The sequence below is a fragment of the Enhydra lutris genome, unplaced genomic scaffold (assembly GCF_002288905.1).
Source record: "Enhydra lutris kenyoni isolate GAN:26980312 unplaced genomic scaffold, ASM228890v2 scaffoldscaffold12, whole genome shotgun sequence".
Classification (NCBI taxonomy): domain Eukaryota; kingdom Metazoa; phylum Chordata; class Mammalia; order Carnivora; family Mustelidae; genus Enhydra; species Enhydra lutris.
This window is the reverse complement of record NW_019154096.1, coordinates 80,652,126-80,674,342: the sequence shown is the minus strand read 5'-3', so window position 1 is coordinate 80,674,342 and position 22,217 is coordinate 80,652,126. Positions and strand designations below refer to the sequence as shown.

The window sequence follows — 22,217 nt, the reverse complement described above, 5'->3', positions numbered from 1 at the left end:
GGCACCTGCCGGCGGGAGAGCACTTGGGGGCAGCCTGCGTCCGAGACCGTGGAACAGCACCTGCCCCGCTGTGTGGCCGTCCCGTGGCCATCCCGTGGCGGATCCACACCCGGGAGGGGCTCTCGCCCAGATCTACCAAGGGTGCGCAGAGCGGCACTAACGCCCCACGAGCCGTGGGCTGCACGTGACCCTCCGCTGGGTTCAGACGTGTCGTCCAGAAGCACGGGAGAGAAAGTTCCAGAATATAACACATAGCGACACTCTTCTTAGAAGGTGGGAACCAGCACACACCCAGCAACGCTGCTATTAGGACCAGCCCCACGGCACGGAGGTGGGCGGCTCAGGGGGACCTTCCTTATTCCCGGAGTTCGGTTCCGTGCTGCCTCTGGACTTGGACACGCAGGTGAACCAAGGGAGTTTGTGCATGGACCAGGGCTGGGAACCACCACAAGCCAAGGCCCCAGGCTCTGCTTCTGGCCCCGGAGGCCAGGGGATCTGAGAGGCCTGCTCCACCAGTGACCCAGGTCCTGGGGTCCTGCCCGCCCCCGAGTGTGGACCGGGGCCTTTCAGGGCCAGGGCTGTGCCGGCTTATTACAAAGTAACACTGAGCCCAGGAGGAGCCAACCCTAAAATTTAACCTGATGTCGCTAAGCTAATGGGTCTTCCTGGGATTTCTGAGTTTGTAACGACTCGTTCCAACCGAGTTGTTCTTCTCCATCCCTCTCAGACTGCAGGCTCCGTGGCGAGGTCCGCTCTGGGCGCCCCCTGCCACGCTGCCCGGCCTGCACACAGGGTGCCCGGGGGTGGCGACCTCAGCCCAGAGCGAGACGGTTGGGAATGATCCCCCACAGGCCGCGTGTCCTGCCGGGCGCTGCCACCCACCCCCCGGCTCGTTCCTCGGGGAAGCCGCGATGCCCTGCCAGCCGCCACTGGCAACTCCGGGCACCTCCGACATGGCACACGTAGTCAAGTCGCACTTGGGAAACACACTCAACAACGATAACGATGAGCACGCGTCCAAACGCCAAGTTGCCGCCGGGAACCCTGACTCCGACAAGGGGGGTGCTCCAAAGGCGGCCCCCCGCCCCCAGCCCGTGCCCTGCACAGAAGTGTCCCCGCCACAGCGGCCTTCCCCCGTGTCGGCCTCGCACCAACAGCCCGCTTGGTGAAGGTTGTGGGGGCCCAGCTGCTGCCACCCACCTCAAAGGTGTTCCCGGTCACATCGAACTCCGGGGGAACAAAGGCACCCTCGGGGTCATCTGGGGAAGGAAAAGAGAAGGCCTCGGGTCGCACATGGACAGGGCACACGGTGAAGAGGAAGCCCACCCACCCAGGGTCAGGAGCCATGGCCTCCTGCTCACCAGGGGCCCCGTCCTGCCCCCCACCTCCTTCTGTCCTGGCGTCCCGGGGGACTGTGTCGAGCGTCAGAGGAAACAGTGCAACGGAGAGACCGCACGTTCACTGGAAACCCGGGGAAGCCGTCCAAAGGGGAAGGAGAAGGGTTTTCCCGGCTCCCAGAAAGGGGACTGAAGGCACAGGTTGGGGAAAGTCGGGCCGTCTGCTCAGGCCCTCCCTGGAGCAGGGCAGGGGCTGTGGGAGTCCTGGAGGCTGGGCAGCCGTGGGGGCCTCCTGCAGGGGCCACCATGCCCTCTGCTTCATGTCCCACATCCATTCACTGCGGGCCAGTGGGCCAGGGTCTCCGGGGCATGTGGGCCCCTCGCAGGTTCCCTGCAGGAGCGGGGTGACACAGCCTGTGAGGACCTCCCACTCCTTCTCCCTCAGCGAGTTCTTGGGGCTGGAGACACCACCAGGGTGGCCACTGCAACCACGGACCCGGGTTGGGACCCTGTGTCCACGGTCTCCCCGCAGGCACCTTCTGCCACCCCTGCGCTCCCCGGGCTCACCACTGAGCTGCTCCATGAAGCACACGTTCCCGCTCGTGTTGAACGCCAGAGTGTCCGGCGTGATGCACAGGGTCTGGAAGATGGCCGTGTGGGCGACGCTCCTCATGGACAGGCTGCACTCCAGGCACACGGCCCATGCCTCCTGCTCGCTGAGGCCGCGGTCCCGCAGGGAGAGGATGTCGGCCAGGGACACGTTCTCCTGCGAAGACAGGCTGCGGCTGAGGCGGGTCTGGGGACAGGCCCGGGTGCAGCAGGCCCTCCTCCCTGGGAAGGGCCTGGCACCACGGCGTCCGCGCTGATTCTCGGGAAGCAGACAATGCGCAGCGGAATTTCACTTCACGTCAGAAACAGGACTGTGGGCAAAGGCTTTAGAAAAAAACCACCCAGGCAGTCACCCTCCGCACTGTCCCCTGGATGCCAGAAGCCACAGAGCATTTGGCAGAACGACCGGTGTGCTCCTGGGAGAGATGTTTACTCCGGGGGCTGGGACCCAGCTCCTGGTCCCGGAAATCACGGCCTCCCCGCAGCCCCCGTGTCCAGCTGGGCCCTGTACCCCGATCCCCCCGGCTCACACACGGGGCTCAGTGGGCCTGTGGGGGCCTTCGCTTCTTTGGGTTGTACGCTGACGGGCAGGGCGGTCACCGGGGGAGACACAGAAGCACATTCGTGCCGGGAAAGCTTGCAGCACAGCCGATATGGGGTGAGCGTTTGACAGAACCCGGGACACACAGTAACACACAGATGGGATGGCGGAGTGGCGGCCCCGACATTAGCTCGGGCAGGGCACACAGAGGACCCGACGTCACCATGGTCCCTCCCCCAGGGCCAGACCCCAGGCCTCCCTGTGACCAAGGGGAGCGGTGACTGTGTCCCCAACACACACAAGTGCACAGCCCTCCCCGGGCAGGCGCGCACATCGGCACTCACCACGGGGACACACACACACACACACACACACACACACGCATAGCTCTCCCACAGTCGCAGAAGCATAAACTCACACGTGTGCACACACGTACGAGTTCCTGCACCCTCTGTGGTTGTGCCACACAGTCTCACGCACACGCAGATAACGCACACGTTCACAGCCGTATGTTTACGTAAATGCACAGTTGTGCATGCCCAGACGCCCACACCCTGACTCACACATACATGTGCCCCGAGTATGTGCACACACGTTCTCACATGAGACACTCGGATCTCCAGGCCCAAAGCTGGCTGGCAGCTGATGCCCTGGTCACCTCGCTGTGCCCATGTGTCTCTGCTCCACTGGCCCATGGCGGCGGGGGCAGCCAGAGCCTGGAGGGCACATGCAGGTGGGGTCAGGAGAGGTGGGGGAACAGGGGCGATGGTGCAGAAGACTGAGCTCCGCCTGCCCGCAGCCTCAGCCGCCCCACCCCTCCCAGCACACAGGACTGTTCTCCAAGTGTGGCCTAGCTGTCTGGTCGGGAAAAGTCTAGCTCAAGCCGTCGAATATCTCCCACCTACACTGCGGGCAGGGATCCCCACAACCACGGGCAACGGGGACAAGGAGCGGCAGGAAGGAAGGAAGGAAACAAATCAGAGGGTGACTCTCATGGCATCTGGGCTAAGCCTCTGGGTTCAGCAGGGTGGGGTGATGGGAGGGGGACCCCGGAGACTGGGTGGTACTGTGCCCATGTGACTTGGCACAGGCCACCATCTGCTTCCTCCTCAGAGCTCACCACGGACCTCCACGTCAGTCCCCAGGCCCTTCCAGCTCTCTCCGTGGGGTAGATGGAGAAGGGAAGGACAGTGCTGGAAGCCGCTTCAAGAAGGGGCCCCAGGGTTCACGTGGACCCAAGAGCAGAGAGCTGCTAGCTGGCTTCCAGCAGCGCGTGCCCCTGTGAGGAAGGTGGTCCGCAGCTTGGAAAGGAGAATGAGAGCATAAAGCAGACTGGGGTGTGGAGGCGGCTAGCAAACCCGAAAACCTCAATTTCCCCATTTCCTTGCTGTGTTCCCGAGGGTCATGGATAAAAGTTCTTCCCTTTCCTTTTTTTTTTTTTTTTTTTTTAAGATTTTGTTTATATTTGACACAGAGAGAGAGAGACAGCCAGCCAGAGAGGGAGCACAAACAGGGGAGAGGCAGAGGGAGAAGGCTCCCCACTGAGCAGGGAGCCCAATGCAGGGCTCAATCCCGGGACCCCAGCATCACGACCTGAGCCGAAGGCAGATGCCTAACGATGGAGCCACCCAGGCACCCCGAAAGGTCTTTCTGATTTGGCTCAATCTAGGGGTCACTGTGCACTACTTGGGGACTCCCCAGGATGCAGGAGCGCCCCATGGTGCCTGTGGGGCCTCGTTAAGGAGCTGGCTAGGAAGTGTGTACATGTGCACACACTTGTGCATGCAACACACCCACGTGCACACCCATGACATGCACAGGCACACACGCACACCCGCACACACACGCGGCCCCACACGCACACGTGCACACGCATGAGGCCCCACATGCACAGGCACACACTAACAAACGGCCCAAAGACCCCGTGGTTTGTGCTGTTTAGGAAAAGCACGCTAGCCCACACTGAGCCCGTCTGAGCCCGTCCCCACAGCAGGGCCTTGTTCATGCCCGCTGGTCAGCCTGCGCCGGCCGCACGTGCCAGCCCCCACAGCTGTTGACGCGCTGCCCAGAGAAGGGAGCCCAGGTCAGGGCTGCCCATGGGGCATCTCATGGCCCGTGGCATGACCTCCTGTTCAAGGCCGCCCCCACCCCGTCCGGCTGAAGGATGCCCCTGTGAGGGGGCGCCTCTTCCTTCCCAAAAGACCTGTAGCCCCCAGCGCCTGTTCATGGTGGGGCATCTGGACAGGTGGCTGGTCTGATGGGTCCTGAGTCACTGCTTCCGGTTCATGGCCGAGGCCCCCACTCACGGACAAGATGCTCTCGGCCCCTCCAGAGCCCAGCTGTGACGGGAAGGCACAATTCAGCTGACATGGTTCCAGGACAGAGCTGAGATCTGCCACTGGCTTTCCTGGCACACCAAAGTTGGGGGGGGTCTCACCACGTGCTGGGGGACCCTGAGCCACAGACTCCCTGGTCACCTGTCTTCTGGGACCTGACACCCCCTCCGTCAGTTCACCCAGAAGAATCACCCTTCCTTGCCTGAGTCCGTGGCTCTAGGAGGGTGGGCGGGATGAAACTCGGCCAGTGGGCTGGCGGGAACAAGGATGAGAGACCGAGAAGCCTGTGTCGTCTGCTCAGGGTCCCCGGCCCATCTCCACCAGAATCCCAGGGGACGCCCCTCACCCCTGGCCACCCTGACAGACGAGAGCTGCGTGGGCACCCTGCACACCTGTGCCCATCTCCAGACCCAGAGGCTCAGCCACGCTGCCAGGTGGGCCCCGCATGTCCTGGGACACAGACCCTAGTGACACTCCGGGGCCTGGGGCAGGACGGACAAGAGCGTCACTGCTTGTGGCAGACATTTCAGAAGCAGGTGACGCGCTGCGAGCAGTAAAGCTGGTCACAGCGCCCACTGATGCCTGTCTGCAGCCCCACCCGTGGGGCGCCCACGCGCCCAGCACCCATGACGGCCCGTGGCAGGCCGCAGGCACCATGACTTCCCACACTGCAGCTGTCCCCTGCCACCGCCAGCACAGCCTGACCTTGTCACTGCTGGGCAGCCTCTGATGGCTGTACATCCTGGGTCAGACCAAGCCTTCTGGGCGGGCCCCTGGGTCCTGGAACCCCCCCCCCCCACTGTTCCCCAGGAACGCACCACCTGGGTGGAATGTGGGGTAGGCTTGAGGGTGCGGGTCGCCTAAGCCGCAGTCCTTACAAGACAGGAAGACGCTGTCCTTCCCTAGAGGTCCTGCAGGCACAAGCTCCACCCGCCCAGTCCGGGAGGAGGGGTGCCCCGCATCAGCCGGTCCCTGGGTCTCAGAGGCGAGGGCCAGCTTCCCACCTGAGGACCCTTGTCTGCTTATGGCAGAGTGTGTCCCCCCAGGAGAGTCTGGGCTTTGAAGACACCCCACTGCCCCTTGTCAGAGAGGGCACGTGAGCCAGGGTGCCCCGCAGGGACCCACAGGGACCCCTGGACTGCTCGTGAGGATCTCATGTGTACGCTTAGATGTTCACGTTTTCAACCTCACAGCACCCTAACAGGAACTGCCCCGCGAGACACGGATCACTGCTGAGAGCAGCTGAGACACCCCCCAGGCCTGCCGGCAGCTTCCTCCAAGGGGCCGGACCGCCAGGCCTGGGGAGCTCTGCAGAGTGCCCTGCTCGGGGCCTTCCACTGGCCCTAAAGTGCCCCCTCCACCCTCCAAACTTTGCCCACCACGATGCTCTCCTTGGCCTCCCAGTTGTCTGCTGCCCTGTGCTGTCTGGGCAGGGGCCTCACGCGGACCCAGCGGGGCTCCGCGGGAATATCTGTTTCCTCACGGGGCACCCTCGAGCTGTGGGTCCACCCACCTCCAAATCCCTGGGCCCAGCCCAGCACCCAGCCCATAGATGCCAGGGAGGTGCTCACCGAACTTCGAAGGGACAAGAATACTCCTTAGACCTCCGGGGAGTCTAGGGAGCAGGAGACACACTCCTTTCCGGGCCCAAACCGGTGCGCCATCTTCATCCCCAAGCCCGCTCCTGTCCTTGTCCCCTGAAGGCCCCTGGAAGGGGCACCACCGGCCTCCAGAAGGCCTGGCAACCCCCCCCACCCCAGCCACTGCTCTTCCTGATCCCCCGTCCCTGTCCCTCGCTGGTGCCAGTGCAGCCACACGGCCTGCAGGAAGCCAGAGAGTGGGCTGGGCGACACCCTCCAGGACCTCGGGCCCATTCGCCATGTGCTCCGGGGGTGTCCAGCTCAGAGAATTCTCCAGGGCTTGCCCCCGGAGTGAAGCTGCCGGGACGCAGGGAGCGGCCATCCCATCCTCCACGTCACCACCAGACACCAAGCTGCTTCCCAGAGAGGCTGCTCCACACACACTCACTCTGGCAGGGGTGTCCACTGGCATGCCAGTCCCGGCCGACGCAGCCACCGCACGGTGATGGCCCTCGCCGACGGGCCTCGTGCAGAGACGCCCGCCGTCAGCGTCCTCGGCGTCCCTTGTGATGAAGTTGAACACTTTTCATGTCTTTACTGGCCACTCGGCTTTTCTCCAGGGTTACAACCAGCGAAACATTCCAGGGGGCTCCTGGCAGGGGTGGGGGTGAGCATAGGGTCCCGTGTCTTGGCCTTGCTCTGCAGTCGGCTGTGATCAGCTGTGGAACTGCGAGTTCCTTGTCTGTGTCCTGGGTCTGACACCTGCCGTCCCTCCGTGGGGAGCTGCCCCGCGTCTTCTCGGCCTGGCTCTCTCCAGGGCTTGCACCAGGGTGGCCCGCCCCGGGTGACCATGCAGGCTGCCTCCCCCTCCCCTTACACAGGAGCTTTCCAGAGGCAGCCCGGCTCTGCAGGGCTGTAGCAGCACAGTCGCGTGTCTCTGATGGAGATGTAAAACCTCCGGCACCAGCTGAGCTCAGTGTGTGCAAAGTCTGAACCAGGTGTGTTCGCAGGTACAGGACATCGGTCAGGCTCCAAGGCTGGAGACTCGACGGGCTTCCTGTTTTATGGGATCATGCCCAAAGACAGTGCCTCTGTCTCCCAGAAGAGGTGCGAGAAGTTCCAAGGGCCCAGCTGAGCTCTCCCGGTGGACGCTACTAACGCAGCGGCTTCCCACTTCACCTGGAGGCCCCGGTCACAGGACAGGGGAACCCCTCAGCCCTATACACTGTGCACAGCTAGGGGGTTGCTCCGACCCAGAGGGGCACGAGGGAACCCCAGCCCAGAGAAGGCACCAGGGCACACAGGAGTGCCGACCATGGGCGGGGATCCGGCTTTGGGTCTGGGTCCTGGCTCTGCTGCTCTGGTCACTGGGCACGGGCCGCTGACTCTGCATGGGGCACACAGGTGGCCCTCAGAGGGGACTGGCTGACCCAACACGGGTCTGCAGAAGAACTGCGTTCTACACCTGCTTCGGATGCTGACTTCGGAGGTGAGTCTCTAACAGATACGCTGAAATGTGTTCTCTGGGGGGGACTCCGACCGCTGTGGGCTGGGTGCGCCCTTTCATTTCCCATCAAAGCCACAGAGATGCCCAAAGCTCTGTTCACGCTCTTGCTTCCCCCTCTGCAGACTGTCACCAAATCCAGGCCACCATGGCAGGCGTGGGAGGGAGCAGGCAACAGCAGCAGCCCTCGGCTGGCCGGCCACCGGTGCCCCGGGGCACACTCTGCTACCCTGGACAGCTCTCCTCCGAGAGTGGGGGGCAGAGGTGGAAGACCGTGGAGACTGCAGCTGTGGCCCCTATGAGCCCCTCATGCGCCAGGAGGCTGGAGGCCATGTCTCAGCCTTGGCACCAGCCTTGCCCAGCACTGGAGGGTCTTCACCAGCACCGTCCGGCTGCAGCCCCTCTCACGAGTGCGGCGCGATGCCAGCGTTCCTCAGCCACGAGCACAGAAGCCGGGAGACCAGGCCACTCGCCGGCTGGAAGCTTGGAAGGCCCTCCACCCAGACCTCACAGCCTCGGGTCTTTCTGGGGGCGGCTGCGTCCTCTGGGGGCCGGCGATCCCATGGAGGGACCTGGCTTGTTCATCTGACCCCGAGCCACAGCCTGTGGGGCGCGCTAGGGAGGCCAGAGTTGCAGGCAAATGGGTTCTGTGGGCTCCAGTCCAGTGAATGACCAGCAGCTCCATGTGAGGGAGGCTGCTGGTCTCTCTGAGCCTTGGGTAGGGGGATGCCTCAGGACTCAGGATCCTGAGGCCCCTGTTGTCCACTGTGTTCAAGAAGCAGCCCTCTGTCCTGGGGGGCTTTCTGGACCTCCACCCCAGCTGCCGAACCTGAGGGCTGGATTGGGCTCTGCTGGCTGGTGCCTCCCACTGACCTCCCAGGGCGCTGGCAAGGAGGAAAACAGGATCCACCTCCTCCCCCTCACGATGTCGAAACCACACTCATCCATCCAACATTTACAGTCCGGAGCCCCCCAGCCCACAAGGCACCAACTTCTTCAGTGCCCACCCACCCACTGCCGTCCCAGGGGGCGTTCCAGGGGGCCTGCTCTCTCGGAGCGAGAACGTTCAAGGCCGGTGGGGGTTGCTGAGAGCGGCTGCCAAGACCTGGGCCAGGGGTAGCGGCCTGCGGGGGGCGGGGGCGCCCTCCCCCGGACTCTGCCCGGAAGGCGGGGGGAAGCGGGTCCCACCGCGGGCGCCAGGGCTCACCTCGTCCTCCGGCAGAGTGGGGAGCGGCTCGAAGTCGTAGCCCGCCAGGTCCTTGCCATCCTCCTCGTACAGCTCGGCCGCGTCCATGGCCTGCAGCCCGCGGGCGCGCCGGGGGCGCCTCGGACACACCCGCGCGGGGGGCCTCGGCCTCGCGGCGGGGCCCAGGCTGCGGCTGCGGCTGCGGCTGCGGCTGCGGCTCGGGCTCGGGCTCCGGCTCGGGCTCGGGCTCGGGCTCCGGCTCGGGCTCGGGCTCGGCTCCGGCTACGCGCGCCCCGCCGCCATGGCAACGCGCCCGCCCCCCGCGGCCCCGCCCTCGGCGAGCCGCCCGCGCGCCTGCCGCAGTGTCACCCGAGCGGGGGACCCGGCGCCTGGGAGGCCGGGGGTCCCCGCGCTCGCAAGGCCTGGCTCACTTCGGCGGGCGCCGCGGCGCGACTGGGGCTGCGCGCTCCTGGGGACGCGGTCCCTTCTGCCGGCGGCGCGGAGGCGGCGGCCTGTGCGCGGCGGAAGCGGTTCGGGGCGGGGCCCCTCGGGTGTCCTGAGCGACGCCCCCGCCCCCGCCCCCTGCTGCTGGGTGAGGGCCCACCTGGGCCCCCGAGGCCGAGGGCCGGGCGCACGGCTGGGGGCACTGCCGGGGGTGGGGGGCGCTCTGGGTGGGTCGTGGACGCTCCGCGGGGGCGCTCCCGTCCCTCCCCCGCCGCCCCGGGGCGGGGCTGCCGCAGTCCTCGCGGGGGGCGGGGGGGTTTGGCGGCTGCAGAGGCGGAGCGGGGAGCGGGCGGGCGGGAGACCGGGCAGGGCCCCTCTGAGCAGCGGGGGGTCTGGCCCGCCTCCTCCCTGGAGCGAGGGTTCATGGGATGTAGGGAGCAACAGTTAGGGTTTCATTCTGACCTTGCCAGGCAGCCTTGGGGCAAAGGAGACCCAAACACCAGACGACACCTGCCCACAATTCAGCGGTCCTGCTGTCGCCTGATGAACCCCTTCGTTGCCCCGTTTATGGTCCAGTGGCTGGACTTGGTTCAGCACCGGTGTGAGCCTTGCCCCAGGCTGGGCGGCCCGTGGTTGTCTGAACATCCAGGGTACTCTCCCAACCCTGGCAAAGGCAGCACCCCCTACCCCGCTCTTCCACAGGAAGTGGACATGGTCCTTTCCCCGCTCCCAGCAGAGCTCTGGGTCAGCGGAGGCTACTGGCCAGGCTATCAGTTTCCATGCGTGGCCGGCCCTACCCTTGCTTCGCCAGGTACACAGCAGGTGATCGGTAAATGCTCCTTGTGTGAGTGAGCCAGGGCTTGTGGCAAGGCGTGCAAAGTCCAAGCGTTCACTGGGACATTAATTCCCAATATTCTGTGCTTGGGTCTGGTCACTGTGACCCTGGGCTCTGGCATGTGACGCCCAAGCATGTGGGGGCACTCAAGTCACTGGAGAAACGGGCCTCGAGCTGGTAGCCGGGCAGTCAGCCTCATCCTGTGCGAAATGCCGGTCCGCGAGCCTGCCCAGGCCAACTAGGCAGAAACTGGGTGCAGCTTCCCCCCTTCTGGGCATGCAGACGCTCGGAGCAGCAACAGGGCTGGGTGGAGGTAGCTGGAGCTGGAGAAAAGCCCCCTCACAGTTGTGTGATGTGGACCAGCTGTCTGAGCTGCCTCTGACTCTTGGTCTCTGTGGCACACACAGGGCCTCAGAAGGAGGCAGAGGGAGGCAGGAGGGCCCTGGGGTGCACCCCCGCCCTCAGACCCCGTCCACAGGGCTGAGCAGTCTGCCTGCAGGTCCTTACCCTCTGCTTTCCCGGAAAGTTGTGCTCCTTGGTTTGCCTGGTTCTGTGGTGTGACGGCGTCTCCCCCTGCAGCTGGGCGGGTCTGAGGGCTTGAGTGCTCACTTGTTTTCGTGGCAAGCTCTGGTCCGGGAGAGGATCTGGTGTTCGCCCTGTGTTCTGGGGCCTCGGACAGCATAGAGGCTTCATTAACGTGGCTGGGTGAGGCAGGACTCTGAGCACCAGAGCAGGTCTCGATTAGGCACTCCCGGTGTTTTGTTTTGTTTTTGTTTTTTTTTAAAGATTTTATTTATTTATTTGACAGAGAGATCACAAGCAGGCAGAGAGGCAGAGAGAGAGGAAGGGAAGCAGGCTCCCCGCTGAGCAGAGAGCCCGATGCGGGGCTTGATCCCAGGACTCTGGGATCACGACCTGAGCCGAAAGCAGAGGTTTTAACCCACTGAGCCACCCAGGCGCCCCCGGCACTCCCGGTCTTCCCAGAGCCGATGAGCCCGCGCACGAGAGAGGACAGCCAAGCAGCCCCTCGGTGTCCATTCAAAGTTCACTCCTGACCCAGTTTCCAGCAGCGCCAGGACCCTCATGAGCAGACCCCGGGGTGGCCTCCGAGCGTTGGCCTCCGTGCCTGCCCGTCCCACCACGTCAGTGTGTCCGGCGCAGGCCGCGCCTGCTCCCCATCCTCCCAAGGACCGTCCTGAGATGTTGGAGTCCCGCCCTGCAGTCTGAGGCCGTGACGTGGTAGTGCCGAAGTCTGCTCGGTGGTCCTCCCTGACCCGTCCGAGCGTGCGCTGCCCACCGGTCTGCCCTACCTCACTTCCCTGCGAGAGCCGTCCTTCTGCAGACCCTGGCCTGAGCTGCCCTCCCCGCCTCTGCCCCTGCCCTCCACAGACCTCGCTCCTGATCAGCGCCAGGACAGGACGTCCCTGACAGGCGCCGTCTCCTGCAAAGTCCTGTGCTCGTCTCCGGACCCTGGTCTTTCTCAGACACCAGCAGGACTTCGCTTCACTCTTCTGAGCCGCGGGTCCCCTGCAGGGACGTCGCTCCCAAGCTAAAGCGAGCAGGGGCTCCCGGCCTGACCAGTCCGCGGCCGATGTGAATGGGGTGGGGGTCTTCAGAGTCTTGGCTCTCATTTCCAAGAATTTTGAAAAGCTGTCAAACTGCTCGCACATTTTGAAGTCAACATTTAAATTTTGTAAGAAATCACAAGTGTAAATGATTGCCAGGCGTGGAATTTCCGGTAAATACGGATATTTTGAAGTAAAGCTGTTACTCTTGTCAACCTATCCAAGGAACTAAATACCAACATGGTTTTTGGATTTTCGTTTTATGTCTAAGTAAGCTCTGCGCCCGCCGTGGGGCTCAGACTCACCACCCCAGGGTGAGGAGGCCCCCACCCCACAGGCCTGAGCCGGCCCGGGTCCCCGCGGAGACATGGCTGTGACACCCGCCGTTCGTCATTTAAAAAAAATCATGTACTTGTTCTTTCCCAGTCCACAACCTACATCAGAGTGTTTTCCCTTACTCTTATGACAGACATCAGATTTGGCCAGAATTTTATCCTGCAGTAAAAACTGCTCAGCTTGAAAGAGTCTGTAGATCCCCCATCACACGCCTTTGCAACAAATACACATACAGGTTTTCATAAAAAATTCAATAAATAAAAAAACAAACTTTTTTTCCCCAGTGACCATACAACTTGTCTTACAGTCTTGAAGTCTTTCGGTGAAGTAAATGACCGTGTTTGTCCTGGGGATGGGAACACACACCCAAGGACCGTGCACCACTGGCGTGGCTTCTGTTGGGGGAGTCTGAGCCCTGTGCGGTCACTCTAGCTGTCACTCTGTGGCCATTACTTTCTGCTGTCACCCTGCGGCTCTCAGTCTGTGGTTCTCACTCTGTGGTGGTCACCCTGTGGCTCTCAGTCTGTGGCTCTCAGTCTGTGGCGGTCACCCTGTGGCTCTCAGTCTGTGGCGGTCACTCTGTGGTGGTCACTCTGTGGCTCTCACTGTATGGCGGTCACTCTGTGGCTCTTACTCTGGCTGTCCCTTTTTCCATAAAGACAGATGTCATATTGTGTTATATATACAAAGCATTTATTTCAAAAAAAGGTCACATTCACAGGTGCCTGGGGTTAGGACTTCAACAGGTCATTTTGGGGACACCGTTTGACCCACCACAGTGTCCTTAGAGCTGGCCCTGGGACCATGAAGACCTTGTTGGGACCCCTGCGAGCCTGTTTGCTGGCCTGGGAGCTCTGCAAGGGCCGCACAGTCCAGGGCTGGAGTGGGGTGAGGGCACAGCCTCAGGCTCGTGGCCGGCCCCCCGTCGCTCGGGGCAAGCGCTTGGGCTCGCTGTGCACGTGTGTTCTTCTACTGCAGCTGTGCAGGCTTCAGAGAGCAGCCTTTGCCGGCGGGCAGGGCCCTCCCCGAGGCGGGGGACAGGGAGTGACTACAGCCCTCGCCCGGGGGTTTTTTCTGCCCTGGACGGGAGGACCCTGACCCGTGAGTGTCCGGCTTTGTGCAGTTAGGAGCATCCCGGAGGGCCGTCCTGTGTGGTGTGGGCTGGCTTCCATGGTGGCCCAGGTGTGGCGTGGAGCTCCCGGCCCCGCAGCTTCCCTGCCAGCCCGGTTCCCCGGCGGGGCTGCAGGCTGTGCGGCGATCGCAGGGTGCATGACTGGAAGCCACGGCATTGTGTTGTGTTGTGTTTCTGCTGCGCGCTGCTCATGAGGGTTTCTGCCAAGGACAAATGCTGGCGTGGGTGGCTCAGGGCCTGACTCTGACATTCCAATGCCAGATGGAGGCAGGTGGGGTGGGGACTGCCCGCCTGGCATGGGGGGATGGCGCCAGGTACCCCCAGTTACTGTTGGCACGTCTCCCCCTCCTTCGTTTCTCTGCATTCTTAGTAACTCAGAAGCCCTCTGTTACTCCGTGTGGGTGTTGGGGTGCGTGGGGAGGGTCACTGCGAGGGAGAGCCCTTCTCTGTCGCTGGAAGGTGGCTGGTGTCTGCCCTGGGTCTGCGAGCAGAGCGAGCCCCTCGCCTGGGAACCAGCGCTTCTTGTCCTTGTTGCTGTCCGTGGAACTGGATTTCCAACAGGGCTTTCCTGGGTCGTCGGGGCCCCTGCTCCCAGAGCAGGGGCAAAGTTCGCTCTGGAGCACGGAGGTAGCTCCTTCCTGCGTGAGGCAGGGCCACGCGACATTCCGGCCAGTCGATGAATACTAACCCGTGAGAAACAAACACCGGTCTTTAAACACAGAATTCCAGAATAAATTCAACTAAGCCCAGCTTCCCTGGGGAGTCGCCAGGAGTTTATTGGCTGTGCTGTTCCCTAATGCACGAAGAGCGAGACCGAGTTTACACTGTGGCTCCCCATGAACAAAACGCTGAAACGTTGTCCCCTGTCCCGGACCGATGCTCCTGTTCCTGGGAAACTCGCCCAGGACACCGTTTCAGTCACGTCAGTGGCAAACGTGTCTCAGAAAAGGATAAAAAGACGTGGGACTCAGGCACTGACGGGTGCAGGCGGCCCCCGGGAAGCCAATCCTGGGGCCCCGGGCCCTGCCGCGGCGGCGGGAGCACCGGGCACACACGTTCCCTCCGTCCCAGTGTCTCCCTCTTCTCGCTGCTCTGAACTCCATGTAGGTGTCTTCCTTTCGTGGGTGTCCTGCAATGTGTCCTCTCGAAGTTCTGCAGGGCACAGCTCTGCTGACTTTTCCACGGAGGCCCAGGACCCAGACCGAGCTCCGTGGCCTTCCCAGAGGTCCACGTGGCCACCGACAGTCAGCGGCTTTCAGTGCTGGGCCTGGCAACGGTCTTCTCCTTTTTTACCAGGAATTCGTCTTATCATTTACCCCCCAATACCTGGTGGGCTTCTCCCTTGGCTTCATCTGAGGACTGTGGGCCATGCCGTGCGGTCTCCGTTGGCCGGTGCCCCTCTTCTGGGAAGTGCTCTTGGCCTCCTCCCAGGTCTGCGGCTTGAAGAATTCCACATTCTGGTGCGTCTGTGGGAAGTGAGAGAACCTGTCTTTCCTCATCCCGGTGTCTTTAGCTCGGTCTGGAGAACTTGGAGGAGATTTACTTTGGGGACGTGACTGATACCACCTGTCCCGCTCAGGAGGGCTCTCCCTCTGCACTGCTCTGCCCACAGCTGTGTGTCCGCCCGCGCTGGTGATCACGGGGCCCCCCCGCTGCCCCAGCCGTGCGGGTGTGATCCGTGGGGAGCAGACACGGATAGGGCAGAGAGGCCTGTGCAGCAGGAGGAGGTGGAGAAGGCCGCAGGTGCGTCGTGGGGGGTCCGTCCCTCCTCCACGTGGGAGCGCTGGGCGGTGGCTAGGCCCGGCGGGGGTGCCGTCTCAGTGCTGCTCCCTCGGAGCGGCCGGGGTTCAGGTTAGACGCCAGGGCGGGTGGTACGTGGACATTCTGGCCCTGTCTCGTCCTGACTGTGGGATCCCGGACAGGTCACTTGACCTCTCTGCATCTGCTCACGGGGTGTGACATCAGCCTTTGACAAGTGACGTGTGCACGGCACCTGGCCTGGCTTGCTTCAGTGTATGCTTGGCACATGGAATGGGGACATCAAGGAAGCCCCCCTCCCCAGATGGGAATGGTGAGACTGGTTCCTCAGAGTGCCCTGAATTGGGGGTCCCACGACACGTGTGTGTGGCAGAGACCCGGGGCAGGCTGGGGAGAGGGAGACATGGAGGAAATGGGGCTCAGGTGCCCCGATGAAGGCCGGAGGCAGAGTCCTCTGATGGGCTGGGGAGCTTGGCTTTTTCCCGTCATTGGTCCCGAGCTGCCCGAGAGTGGGAGCGGGACCGAATCAGGGACGCTGTCTGTTGCTGAGCTGGTTGCCGGACACTGTGGGTGGGAGTGTTGCCCTGTGTGGTCCCGCGGAGACCTGTGTGGTCTCCTGCATGCCCAGCGGGTCCCAGTGCCCCAGGCTCTCCATGGGTCCCCCTCCCCCAGGGCCTCACTCCCCGGAGCCCCAGCTCAGGCTGCCAGATGTGGGGAGAGGCAGGGACAGCCATGGGGCACTTGGTAAACTGTGAAGTGTGGCCCTCAGGCCCCAGGGCCAGGACAGGCATGACAGACTTCCGACTTAGAACCCTTCCTGTTTCCTCTTTCCCGCTGGGGCTCTGGGGCGTGTCTGCGGCGAGGAGAAGCGGTACGGGCTGCCCTTTGTGTCCAGGTGGTTTCAGCACATTCGGCCCTGAATCTCCTGCCTGTGGGGTCGCTTCTCTACGACCCCGGCCTCCGACCCACGTGGCTCCTGCGCTGGGGGGCCCGGTGTTGCCATGGGGTGTGCTGCCCTCCCTTGGGCCAGCAACCCCTGCAGCGCCTGGAGCCGGGGGTGGGGGGAAGAGCCTGTCTTTCCCGAAGGTCCGGGTGCTGTTCGTAAAGGGCGTCCCACAGCAGTTTGGGTTTTGAATCTAGCGCGTGGGTCTTGACAGCGGAAGTTTTGGTGTCCTGACATTTCGTGCTGAGCTGGACCCCACAGAACCTCCCCGCCGGCCCTCCCCGGTCACGTGCCTCCCCACAACATCTGTGGCTGGACCACAGCTGCCTGGCGCTCCGAGGAGGGGTGGGGGATCTCCCAGCGGGGCCTCGGGCGACGTCGCTCCCTTCCCGCGCTCCCGGGCACCACAGGGGAAGGGCCCTTTCCCACCACTGCGTCCTCTCCCTCGGAGTTCTGGGTAAGGAGCCGGTTTTCTGGGCTGCTTCTGTCTTGGTGAGTGTGGGTGAGGGGAGGGGAGACCCTGCTTGCCCTCCTGGTGTGACGTCATGGGGAGGGGTGACGCTGTCTCGGACCCGAGTTGTCTGTGAGTCTAGGGTTGGGGAGGGGACACCTGGGACAGCCAAGAACAGGGTGGAGGCCGTAGGCCCTCAGCTTCCACAAAGGGTGTGTCTGCATGGGTGTGTCACAGGCAGGTGGCCCTTTGGTTCTTGTCACGGCCCCGAAGACTGAGGGCTTCAAGGTGACAGATTCTCTCTCTTCGCTCAGCTTCCTGAGCCACCCAGTCGGGCCTGACTCCTGGCTTCCAAGCTTCCCTCCAAACCCTCCGACTTTAGGGGAGCGCCCTGCTAGCCAGTTTGGGCAGAACCCCGGCCCTGGCATCTGAGGGGCCCCTCCTCCCCTCCAGGGACATCTTATCACACCAATGCCTCTAGCAAGAATCCTGCTGGCGACTCGAGCCAGAAACCCTTCCTCCTGACTCTTCCTCCCAGTGGCCACCCGTCAAGACCTCACGACCATGTCAGAGAAAACAAAGCGGGACGGGGGCTGTATTCGGAGCAACTGTGTGCAGACAGGCTGTGCCCCGTTCTGAATGCAGCATGGACACGGGGGACATTATGGCAAGGGGACCTTAGGGCTGGAAGGTTCTGGCTGCACTCACCTCCCAGAACTCCTGGGGACGGCCGCCTAGGGTGAGGAGGCATCGAGGGTGGGGCTCTTGCTGACTCGGGATGGGCCCGGGAGAAGGTTTGGGAGCAGGCCTGCGGTTGGCCAAGCAGAGAACCTTGGTCAGACCCCCTGCTCCCTGGCCGTGGAGTCCCCTTTGCCCGTGAGTCTCATGTCTTGCCCCTGCTGCAAGACCCTGCTGTTGTCCCCCTTGATTCAAGTCTGGCTTTCCTTTCCTTCTGTAACAAATGTCATGACTCTCTTCTTAGCAGGGGCCCCCAGTGCTCCCAGGGAGGGGGCGTGTACTCAGGCCTCCAGAGGCCCCAAAGATAGGGCCTGGGCTCCGAGCCTGTCTGGGGGGCAGCCCCTGCCCCAAGGGGACCCAGCTTCCCTCGTATCTTCTGCAGCCATCAGCCCAAGCCCCATGTCTGGTGTCCAGGACAGGGCCCACAGGAGAAAACAGCAGCCGGAGGTCTGGGGGGGCTGTGGTCAACATGAGGGGCTGGAGGCTGATATCAGCCTGGGCAGAGTGGGCCCTACTGCAACTCCATAAGCATTTATTGAGCTCCTACTGTGTACCACACCTGCGTTCTGCGGGACAGAGAAGGACAAGCAGCTCGGCCCTCCCTAGGAGGTCAGGCAGGATCTGCAGGGCCCAGTGGGGTCTCTTGCTGGGAACCCTCACCCAGGACGGGCCCTTGGGGCTAGATGGTGCCCCTGGGCCCATAGCCTCACGCCCTGTGACCTGCGGACTGTCCTGCTATGCGTCTACAGAGCTCTCCTACTGTGCAGCTTTGGGGGCCCAGCTGGACCCCTGCCCGCAGGGGCTTTGGCTTGGTAACTGGCCCAAGAAGTGTCCAGACCCTAGCCTGAGCCAGTTGTCTGTGGAGCTGGACCTTTCTGGAAGTGGACCAGGCCTAGCAGTGGCCACTCTCCGGCCTGGGCTGGCAGCTGGGGGCCTGGGGTGTGCGGGGCCTGTAATGGGCTTCACTGCCCCCCAGGCCACGCTTTAGCCCTGCATTTCCTCCAAAAACCAGCTCAGAAGGCCATGTCCTTACTGATGTGTGAGTTATCCTGGAGCAGAGGGACGGTCTGGGAGCCCACCAGCCGATGCTCCAGGAGGCCACAGAGTTAGCTCGGGCAGGTCCCGGCTCCAATGGACCCGGCTCCATTCAGGTCCCACTGGACCAGCAGTGGGACCTGAACCTGACCTCTTTATGAACACAGTAGGGGGGCCAGGAGAGTGAAGACCAGCAATAGGGCACCCAGCCCAGGACCCCGCCCCAGCTTCCCACCCTGCCCTCCCCCACCCCAAGGTCTGGACCTTCTGGTGTTTTGTCCTTTCTCCCAGGGGGGCCGCAGTTTTGATCCAGGACCCCCTTCTTCCCATGAGAGCCCCCCCGCTGTGGCCTGTTTGAGCTGGCCCCTCCCCTCCCTTTCACTCCTCCCCTCTCCTCCCCCCTCCCCCTTCCCCTCCTCCTCCTTCCCCCTCCCCCTCCCTCTCTCCCCTCTCTCTCTTCCGCTCCTCCATTAGAGCTTGAGCCAAGTGGCTCAGGTCCAATGGCCCCAGGCAGGAGGCCCAGGGAGCTGCCTGACCCCCAGGGTCTCGGTTTCTCTGAGGTCTGCCTGACCCTATAGTGACTGCTCTGTCCTGTGCCCCAGGTACGAAGGGCAAGGGACCTGAGTCTGAGGTTGCGTAAGGTGGGTAGGTAAAGCTGGGTGGGGAGAGCTGGGAGGCCCAGGGGCCCCTGCATTCAGAAGGCAGAAAGGCTGATGTGCACCCCAGCTCCAACAGCAGGACACTCCAGCGCATCCGAGGCCCAGGAGACAGACCACAGTCCCAGGCTTATCTTGATTCACTTCTAATGGTGACCCGTTCTCAGGGCGGCCCCAGGCACCTCTGCCGCCAGCCCACAAGGACCCTCACTTATCCGTGCTTGGTCCTTGGTCGTGGCATCGGCAGCTGCGGCCGTACCCAGCAGCCCTGGTGTGGCCCTCCCCTCGCTTTTACCCTTGTTTCCTGCTGAATGCCTATTAAATCATTGCTACGGCTTTACCGAGGTAGAACTGACATTTCCCGAGCCTCACATACTTACGATGTGCGTGGATGCCCCAGGAGGCCAGCCTGGGGGTGGGCACGGCCATCTCATTTGCTCGGTGGGGTTGAGGGTCCCTTGGGAGTGGCCAGTGGGCTCAAGGGAGACACAGTGTGGGGAGGGCGGGAAGGATGCCCGCACACTTGGAGCAGGAAGCCATACAGTGGAGCAGGAGGGCCTCTGTGCAGTGCACGCAGCTAGAGGCCAGGGCCCTGACCCTGCCAGCTGCCCGGGTCTGGGGGCGTGCAGAACCAGCACAGCGGCTGTTCCGGGCTCAGCAGCCTCCTGTCCCCTCCAAGCACAAGAGACTCCTGAGTGCATTCAGGGGCCTGCGGCAAGTAACCAAGGTCACCAAGTTACTCATTGAGCAGAAACTGTTTTTTTTCTCAATCTTATTAGAGTAATTTTCAATCTGGTTAAATCTGGACTAAATTGAACTTGGCATCAGGAAGACCCAGCCACTTAGTTTCTGCATTTGCTTCTAAAGCCTGAGTTTCAAATGTGCGGAGAAGGCATTCAGGCTCACAGACGGGAAGACGGACGGCTTCACGGAGTTTTGTTCTGAACATCCTGCTTGAGGCCAAACGCAGAAGCCTGCGCGGGTGGTGCCGGTGGACCAGACAGGCCGGGGTAGCGGAGCCCAACTGTCCTGGCGCCCGGCCCGGCCCCCACCCCCGCGGGCGGCCGGGGTAGGACGCGGGCAGGCTCTCCAGCGGAGGGCACGCCATCTCTCCACACAGACCCCCGCGACAGACCTGTTTGGGCACAGACCGACAGTCCTCCTGCGGCTCCAGACTCCTGGGGCAGGGCTCAGGCCTGCCCTGGCGGCCCACCCACGTCAACGCGGGGACTCTGGCCCCGGGAGCAGCATCGTGCCCGAGCCCCCGTCCCCTGTACTCACGGAGCACGAGCGCCTGTGTGCAGGAGTGCGACCCCACAATGCAGACCACATCGACATCCGGCCACTGCCCACTCAGCACCTACTCAACACACGGTGCCCCAGTCCTGAGTCCCCACTGCCGCCCATGGCGCCGGAGGCTCCCTCCAGAGCACTGGCCCCCACCGCACAGGAGACGTGAATGTCACCCAAGTCACCACACCAAGACCACGAGCCTCACAGACAGAGGCCATGGGCACTTGCCCCTCTGCCACCCAACACGAGGCATTCCTCCAACAGGAGGCCCCTGCCACCAGGAGACTGTCCCCTCCCGACGTGGACCATGAGTCCTGTCCCAGGCTGTCCCATGGCAGGACACCATCCCTTTAGGATGAGGACCATGAGCGAGCTCCCCACCAGGACACAGATGTGCAGGACCCTCCGTGTGATGCCGCGGCTTAGCCGCAGCCCCTCCGACATGTGCTCCCTGCAATGAGGACAGCGACGTCCAGAGAAGCTGTGTTTTGCTATTTCAAGCACCTCACAGACTCCACTTACCTGGTGGAGATAACATTTTGGATGAGCCAGAAAGCCCTGCAGATGAGTTTCCGAGCCAGCCTGCAGCTGGCGTGGCCCTCGGTGACACCGTGAGGCCCCTGAGTCGCCGCCATGGCTCTTGTGTGATGGAGTGTGACTTGAGACCCTGCCCGCACCCAGACAAGCTGGGGGGCCAGGCTGAGTCCCCGTGCTCACGTGGGCGAGGAGCCCTCCTAATGGGACACCGTTGGTCTGGGCTTCTGAACCAGCTATGGGTGGCAGTTCCTGCCTTTGTAGGCTCCACACGCCGTTCCCTAAAGTCCTCATGCCCAGGTGCCATGCCAGCTTGGCGTCCACGTGAGGCTGCCATGGCACTGGGAGGCGGCCCAGGTCTGCAGGGGGCTCCCTGGGCTCACGCTCCTTCCAGGCGTCTCGCCAGACCTGGGGATCTTGGGGGGACGTGTTGGGCAGGGCGGTGACCTATGCATACAAAATGTGTAGCGTCAGTGTCCTTGGGACCCACTGTCCCCCGGGCACCCTTGGGGCCTTCCACCACACACAGGGGCCGTTGTGGGTTGTCTCCCGGTCTCCCACTCCCACTGGATGCTCTCTGCTCCCAATTACCAACCTCGCAGCCCACAGCTGGGGTCCGCACAGCCCGGGCGGGGGGCGATGTGGGCGTACCCTGCCTGCGTGTGCCATTTGCAGGGGCTCCTGGGGGCATAAGCCTCTGTCCTCTCTGCTCTGTGTCCAGCCCTGTGACCAGCCCTGCAGATGGGTCTACTGGATTCATGCCTGACCTCCAGCTGCCAGAGCTTCACAGATAGACGTTCTCCCTGGGGTCCAACCACATCCCTGTGGTGGCACGAGGCGTGGCTGCACACTCTCCATCCCACCTCTGTAGCCCTTGGTTGGCAGGAGCCTGACTGTGCCCGGGGGCCCCTGGAGGGACCTGGTTCCCTTCTCCAGGGTGCCAGAGTGGGGACGTTTATGGCAGGCGAAGGCCTCCCGGCCTATGGGATGGGAGGTGGGGCCTCAGTGGGGCCAGCTTCCGGGGAAGGGGGGCTGGGATGAAGCCTTCGGGGTGCAAGTGCCTGTGGTATGTGCCCCGTGTCCTCGTGGGGCTCTCACCCTGTCCCTGTCCCCACCTTCTGGGCACACGCAGAGCTGGCCTCCGTCCGAGCCAGGGTCCCCCCTCCCCGACCTGTGGGCAGCAGAACGGTCTTTGATCTTGGATCCAACAGGGAAAGTTATAACCCAAAGCTGCCTATTTGATAATAAATCATGGAATAAAGCTTCTCCTTTCACAAGGTGAGAAGGAGGCCCCGGCACGAGCGAGTGGGCAGGGTCAGCGGTCCCCAGAGGCACGAGCGAGTGGGCAGGGTCAGCGGTCCCCAGAGGCACGAGCGAGTGGGCAGGGTCAGCGGTCCCCAGAGG

The 22,217-nt window shown here is 63.1% G+C and overlaps 1 protein-coding gene across 1 annotated transcript in view; it reads right to left on the bottom strand.

Annotated features, from left to right (window-relative positions):
- Positions 1-9,204, bottom strand: part of LOC111145289 (kinase non-catalytic C-lobe domain containing 1) — a 59,705-nt gene extending 50,501 nt beyond the window's left edge. The window contains exons 1-3 of the mRNA XM_022500122.1: positions 9,115-9,204; positions 1,905-2,103; positions 1,201-1,259 (exon numbers count right to left, since the gene is read on the bottom strand). Of these exons, the coding sequence (XP_022355830.1) occupies positions 1,201-1,259; positions 1,905-2,103; positions 9,115-9,201 (345 nt within the window). The 5' untranslated portion in view covers positions 9,202-9,204. The remainder of the gene's footprint in view (positions 1-1,200; positions 1,260-1,904; positions 2,104-9,114) is intronic.
- Between the last annotated feature and the right edge of the window lie 13,013 nt (positions 9,205-22,217).